This window comes from Lycium ferocissimum, chromosome 1 (genome assembly GCF_029784015.1).
Source record: "Lycium ferocissimum isolate CSIRO_LF1 chromosome 1, AGI_CSIRO_Lferr_CH_V1, whole genome shotgun sequence".
In the NCBI taxonomy this organism is placed as follows: domain Eukaryota; kingdom Viridiplantae; phylum Streptophyta; class Magnoliopsida; order Solanales; family Solanaceae; genus Lycium; species Lycium ferocissimum.
The window spans coordinates 53,732,689-53,740,168 of record NC_081342.1 but is presented as its reverse complement, the minus strand read 5'-3'; the positions used below and the strand labels follow the sequence as shown (position 1 = coordinate 53,740,168).

General features: G+C 35.3%; 1 protein-coding gene across 1 annotated transcript; it reads left to right on the top strand.

The window, feature by feature from the left end:
• The first annotated feature begins 4,098 nt into the window (after window positions 1-4,098).
• LOC132065309 (probable WRKY transcription factor 50) lies at window positions 4,099-6,494 on the top strand. Its single transcript, XM_059458641.1, has 3 exons — window positions 4,099-4,314; window positions 4,422-4,573; window positions 6,470-6,494. The coding sequence occupies exons 1-3, from the start codon at window positions 4,099-4,101 to the stop codon at window positions 6,492-6,494; spliced, it is 393 nt and encodes a 130-aa protein (XP_059314624.1).
• The last annotated feature ends 986 nt before the right edge of the window (window positions 6,495-7,480 follow it).

The window sequence follows — 7,480 nt, the reverse complement described above, 5'->3', positions numbered from 1 at the left end:
GGTGGTGAAGTTGTTTCTGCCCGTCTGGCCCTTTTTGCCATAGGCTCCGCCTCAAGGGAAGTGTCGTCCGTAACCTCGATCATCTTGACGGCCCTTAAAGGAAGTGGAGCTTGGAGAAATTCTGTTACCGGGGGTAAAGGGGTCTCAGCTTCCCCCCCCCCCCCCACCCGTGGCAAAGCCGTCAAATTAGGCTGCGGTGCTCTCTCCTCGGGACTTTCACCGGAGTTGTCTCGCCTCGGTAGTAGCGGTATAGGGGTCGAACTAATTCTCGCAACCCAAATGTCATCTTCGGGGTAATCCCTCAAACCCCGAACTCCAGATGCACCTGCTGCATCCTTCGAACTTTTCTTCCTTTTATGGCCATTGGAAGACTTGGGTTTCTTTTTCTTCTTTTTAGCCTCGGCTATAAGCCGTGCTGATTCTAAAATATCAAGTCTGAACCCGGTGTGGAGGGTTCACCCGCTGGTGCGGGCCGAGGGGTAGAAAAACCTCTTACCAAACCTAATTATCAAACGGGTTAGATCGAAAAGGAGTTGAATCGAACAAAAAAATAACGCAAATCAAAGGAAAGAGAAAGATAACATGATTTTGTGCTACCCACCTTTCATGGGACAGATCTTTCAATGTCCGCTCTTTGTGCGGATGTTGGCTTATGATACTCTCGATCCACCTAGGAAATCGGGATATCGCCTCCGGAACCCATTCATCAGCTGAAGCATCAAAAATAGTTAGAGGAATGATCAAAGGCACATGCAAAGGGGATAAGCCCTACAAAACATACTTTTGTCGTTCCACCTTTCGGGAAAAGGCATGGACTCCGCCAGTATGAGATATGCGGTCCTAACCTAAAAAAAAGCTCATACCAGCCTCGATTTCTGTTCTCATCGACACAGGAAAGAATGGGGTTCCTCCCTCATTTTGCGAGCTTTGTAACTCTACCACGAAAGATCCTCTGGCAGTGTAGCCGGATCAGATGGTGCAGGCTGAAATCGACATTCACATTGTTGGCCAGAAGGCTAAGGCAGGCCACGATTCTCCAAACGTTGGAACCAATTTGCGCGAGGCACACTTGATATGTCCGGCACATCTGAAGGATAACTGGGTCTATTGGAGGGTCGATCTTGAAAGTAAAGGGGTATGTGTAAATATACGAGTACCCCTCCTTGAAGTCAGTGATTGCTTCATCATCGCTGGGAGTAATGATCTCTATAGGGCAGTTGTCCCAACCGCAGTCAGTTCGTATTTTGGGAGATGTGCCTCTTTGATCGATGAGGGGTAACGCCTGACGTCGTAGCCCCGATTAGACTTTTTTTACAGCCGTTTCGTTGACGAACTCGTGGTCAAAATTGTATCTCGAAGGGATTATGTCCTTGGCTTGGGGTTCGAAGGAACTAGCTTGTGCTTTGCCCTCGAGGCTAGCGACAACCTCGACATTCGGTTAAGAAACTGAAGGAACGTTTTTGGGAGTAAAACCGGTGTTCGTTGCCATTTCGTGAGGTTTTGAAGATCAAAATATGAAGATTTGAAGATGGAGAATATGAATATTTGAAGATGAAAAATATGAAGTATGAAGATTTGGAGTGAAAATATGAAGTTATGAAGGATTAAAGGAGATTTTCCAGGAAACTGAGAAGATTTTGAGACCTCGGGTAGGGGTTTCTCGAAAAATATCAAAGGCTTAGAAATTCAAAAGAAAATTTAAGAAGAGGAGAGAAACTATTATGAGGTGAAAAGTAAAAAAGTAAAAATGATCGGCCTTTTATAGATAAAACTTTGAGGCGGTTACCGGACGGTTATCCAACCAAGGGAATACATGTGCCCGAAGTCAGAGAGACGTGACATGAAGAGACGTCTCATTTCCCACCTAGTTTCAAAGGGAAGCTTTCTAAGGAAGTCACCGAGATTGTCGTTCCACTTCCCGTCACTTCGGTGAAACTTTGATCCGAGAAGTGTGGGGACTATCTGTATACGGTAAAAATCGAAGCAATTCGCATACGGTAAAAAATAAAGTAAATACCGTAGCTATCCGATACGAGGTCGAAGGAGACAAGGTCATTAGTCTCGGGTAAGATCGAAGGGAACGAGGGCCAAGGAGTCGTGAGCTTTTCCAACTAAATGTCAAAAACCGAGGGTATGTTAATAGGCACGGAAAATCGGGACCTGAGAGAAATACACTCGGCATAGGTTCGGAGTATCCGTTACGAGCCAGGTTACACGTCGCCTAACCGCTCTGTTATTTGCGCCGACATCCGTACGGGCGTCGTCTTATCCATTTTAGGGTTTTCTTAAAAGGCCTTTTTTAGGTTGTACTAAGGCCCATCTATATTTGTCTATAAATAGGGGCTAGTCTTTATTAATATTCATACTTGTAATCTGAAAAAGAGAGAATGGATTTTTCTTTAGGGAAGCTATTTCAAAAATCGAACGAATTCTCAGAGTCTTCAATTCGGTTTCTTAAGTTGTTCTTTCTCTTATTCATCAATATAACATTTATTATTGCATACTATTATTATACGTAACTTACTAATCTAGCCACATATCCTATAAACCACGTATAAATTTAATTGTTACCGTTTTAAGGGGAAACAATGAGAGGAAAGAAAAGAAATTTGAGGTGATATTTACAGAATGGTATTAGCCCATGGTTCATTGGGAGTCACCGTGGCAAAAGGCAACACCGGAGAACACGATAAAAATTAGTAGGAACCAACCGAAGTAGCAATTCTCTCTTCCCATGTCCAAGCACTAAAACTTGATTTGGATATTAAGTAGACTTTTTTTTCGGTTACTTATGTCTTTAAATCTTTCATTCTCTTTCTAAAGTAAAGATGGAAAACTCAAGAGACTCAAGACATTATTGGGTAGATTTTAATTTTTTTTGAAGCTTATCATGAAGGAATTAAATTAATATTTAGACATTTTTATTTAGACTTATAAGGTAGTAAAAAAAAAAAAAAGAGAGAGAAAAAAAAGATAAATAGAATCTTTGGTCATAGAGAGGTGTCACATTACCTTCTCTATGTCTAACTTTATATTATATATAGATATAGACTAGTGTATATTATGCCATTAAGGTAGTCTAATTTGTAATAACAGTTTTGTTACTAAGATGAATATTTATCTATACTGAATGTTCACACCAAGCTAATGAAGTTAACTGTAGCCTACTGATAAATTTGTAGCAGTTAAGAATTCAATTGAAACTACATAATCACTTAACTATGGTCTATGATAAAATTGTACGTAAATCATACATTTCTTGCATTGGATCCGATATGGGTAAGTACTTAATTTTTTTTTTTTCGTTTTTTTTTGTTGACCAAAGGTCCTGTGGTCGAGATTTAGGAATTGAGTCATTTTCAATAGAGAGCATTTTAGGCCTAAAATGAAATTTTGACACGAATATATATAAATTTAAATTAGTTGAACCCCAACACAAATATCAATACCAAATAGGAAACTTAAAAAAAATTCCTCCGCTTCAAATTATCTATCCCTTTTTTATTTTACACGCCACTAAGAAATATTAATTAAGAGTGGGTATTTGTCTAACTTTACCCTTATTTATGTTTAAGTTATAATAAAATCTCTCCATTAAATGCTTACTATATTTATGAGTCATTTCTATTAATGATAAAATCTTAGTAAGAGTAAAATAGAAAAAATAATTATTTATGCCTTGAACTTCTGAAACGATAAATAATTTGAAATAACTATTTTAGTAACTACACAAATAATTTGATGAACTTAAACTCATATTTATATGTGGACAATACAAGACCTAAGTCTTCTCGAATTGCGACGACTCATCGAAGCTGATATCGTCACCCATATGACATCACCACAACCTACAGATTGGTGCCGCCATGTGTCTACAAGCACCTTCCTTGTACCCTCCAAGAAAGAATCCACTCTAAAAAGAAAAAGAAAAAAAGGGGAAAAACAAATAGAAATAATAAAGCAATAAAAAATAATAATAAAAAAATTTGAAGCAAGAGCATAAATAGAAACAAATCTTGAAAAGCCATCATGTCAAGTCCTTCTAACACTTCATCGCATTTACATTTTCCTAGCATCTTGATCTCTTTCCCTTCAACAATGGACAATTTTCCATACTCAAACCCTAACCCTAATGATGCAGATATTTATAGCTCCAATTTTATCGATACACCGGAAAATTTCGAGCTCTCGGATTATCTCTTTCCTGAAGATGGATCCGGTGATGATTTTTTGTCACAAAATGAATTTGTTCAAAGTGTTTCCAGCAGTGGATCATATTCCAATAATCTCACTCCAACGACTCATAACATGCAAGTGCTATACATGAATATTTCTTTACATAAGTTTTTACCTTTAATTTTGGTGATAAATTATGTGCATTTTATTGGTAAAATTAATTATTTTAATTCTATTCTTAACAGAAATGTACAAAAGGTGTAATAAAGAAGTACAACAAGGTGGATGCAAAGTCTAGGGTTGTATTTAGATTTAAATCAGAGAAGGAGGTGTTGGATGATGGATTTAAATGGAGGAAATATGGCAAGAAGATGGTCAAGAATCGTCCAAATCCAAGGTAAGAATAGTTATATTCTTGACCATTATTTCCCACTTTCTAGTTGTATTTTCATATGATGATCTATAACTTTCACTGTATCATCATTATTGCTATTGCATGCGCAAAGTGCCATAAATAGACCTTATTGTTTTGTTATCACTACAATTGGTGTAGACAGAATCACTGTTAAGTAGGCATACTGACTGTAATGGTTTCGATTTTAAACGCCAAATCAAACCAATTAAGTGTCAAGGTTTTTAAAATTTATACACCAAACCAAACCAATAAAATTCGGTTTTTCAACCTCGTATTTTCTCGCTTTTCGGGTTTTTTTTCCTAATGGGGCCTTTATACAAAACATATGCCTTTTACTTCAAATATTTCTTTAATTCTAAGATACAACTATATAATTAAGGTGTTTCTTAAGAAAATAATACAAAATGTGAGAAGAGTGATGACATTGTATTAAAATATTCAACAAAAGCTAATAAATTCGGTCAAAATAAATATTGCTAATTAATAAGCCATAAAGAAAATGACCATAATCTAAAAATACTAAGTCATGCTAAAAATAAGTAGGGCTAATAAGTATTAATTACATGACAAAGAAATAAAACTTAAGTTATGTTTTTTCACTTAAATAAATTATGCAAAATCAAGAATAATATATCCAACATTATCATTCCTAAAATGATAAATTGAATTTCTTTTGTTAGCATTAGTGTTGAGTTAGTTTTGGTTTAAACTTTATTTGAGTTGGACTTTATTTGAGTTACTAACATCCATGTGATATAAAACTTATCGACATTCAAAACTCAAGCTCAAGTAATAATACGATAATAAGCAGTTAACTAAAAAATTTAAGAAATATTTATAAATTACATTACAAATAAATATTTTATGTATAAAATATTTTAAAATTTGAATACATGGATGCCTAAATCATGGTTTGGTTCCTTTTGACTTTTTTAGTTAAAACCAAACCAAACCAATTATGGTCGGGTTTTTTCCAACACCAAACCAAGTCAAACCAAACCACTAGTCGGGTTTTTTTATCGGTTTGACTCGTATTATCTAGTTGTATGCTTTTTGCCACTTTGACACCTCTACTGTAAGTATAGTGGATTCAAGTGATAAGCATTACTGTACTTTTATAATAGATATATATATATATAGGTGCTCTTATTATAATGCGGCAGCCTTTTGATTTTGGTTACATTACGTGACACATGAATTATCATTTACCTACAAGATCTCCAGAAACAGACAAAATATGTGCAAATTAGTAAGAAACTAAGTTCATATACATGGATTAAGCCATGTCAGAGTGATGTATAGATTTAGGTCTTCCTCTCTGTATCCCTCCTCAAAAAAAAAAAAAAAAAAAAGCAAGGTCAATGAAACAGCGCAAAAATAAACTCTTTTGTCACTCTCAAAAACATTGTGATGAAGAAGACAAAGATGTGTTAGGGGGAGACCTAGCTGTATATGAAGTAACCTATGTTTCTCACACTATTCAAAAATGTCGCCTCATCTGTATCGGATATGTCAAAGATGTACTACTGGAGAATCTGAAACGTACCCGACATTTTTCAAGGTTGTTCAGCCTATATATATAGAAGGTAACATCACAGCACCTTCTGTTATGTGCTTCTTTAGGTTACATTAATTTAACCTACAGGCGTATGGTTTTATATGTCGCATACTCATCATCCCTATAGCTAGGTGCGAACCTAGCCATAAGCCTATAGGTTTACGTGTGAATCCGGTACCTTTTGCCAAACTCTATATTTGTATTAATAAAATCACTAAATATAAATATTTGATTATAAATTCAAGCATTATCAGATATTAATCCCCGGCCAATAGGAACGTAGAACTTTTAAATTTTTGATATGCCTCTGCCTTTGCTAGAGTTGTCGCAGTTGGACCACCTTAACTGTAAACTGGTCCACTTGATTGCGAGATAAGGGACTATTAGAAATACTAAGTAGTAGAGCCTAAATTAGAAATATCCTTCCAATTTCAGTTGTTTACTTTCTTATTGGAATGAGAAACCTATAGGTAATTATCTAGTAAAACTAATTAAGTAAAAAGATTAGTTTAGTTCCAGTGAATGTGGTCACACAGAGACAAGGATCATGCTCGATCTTAATTAGGAGTAGCTTATATGTGAATTTGCGACAAAATAGTAAATCAGTTATATTATTAATAGGAGCTAGCATCAATATTAATTAAAAGGACAAGCTTCTCAGTAACTTTAATTAAGTAATAGAGCATTGAATGAAAAGGGGTTATATAATTAAGAAAAATTTGTGTAAAAAGAGTTGCTTTCTATACCTTATCATAGACCTGCACAGTTAATTATAGGCCAATGTCATATCACATACACTAGCCAAACTGATATTGGTGAAATTTTTTGATAGGGCCATATAAGTGATGAATGTGACTTTTTTTTATAAAACAAATTTGGCTTGGAATTGCCAAAGTTGTTGCAAAATTATTATGGACAAGAGAAGGAATTGAAAAGGGCAGAGAAGATAACGTTGTGCTTTTTGTTTCTGCTTGGAACCCATTATTAGAGGGAAACTTGAACATCAAATCACTTTATAGCTTGTCCAACTAGCTAGAGAGGAAATTTTGTCTGTGAACCTTAGACTCATTTATCTTCACATCTAATCTAATTAAGAGGTGTTTATATTTGCATGAAAGGACTATAGCTGAACTGAAAATTTTACTAAGGGAATTTCAAAAAATATAAAATTTTAATAAGGGAATATCAAAAAATACAGCTACTTTTAATATTATTCTTCTTAGGTCCTTTGCTCGAGTAAGAGTTTGCTGCATTTTCTTATTGTGTCCACATAAAGGACACTTGTCTCACTTTTATTAGCATGTACAAAAAAACAGATTACTAACAGTACC

Coding starts and splice junctions, on each gene's coding strand:
- LOC132065309 (XM_059458641.1), top strand. CDS start 4,099: ATGGACAATTTTCCATACTCAAACCCTAACCCTAATGATGCAGATATT. Junction 4,315..4,421: donor CAACGACTCATAACATGCAA/GTGCTATACATG, acceptor TATTCTTAACAG/AAATGTACAAAAGGTGTAAT. Junction 4,574..6,469: donor AAGAATCGTCCAAATCCAAG/GTAAGAATAGTT, acceptor TGCCTTTGCTAG/AGTTGTCGCAGTTGGACCAC.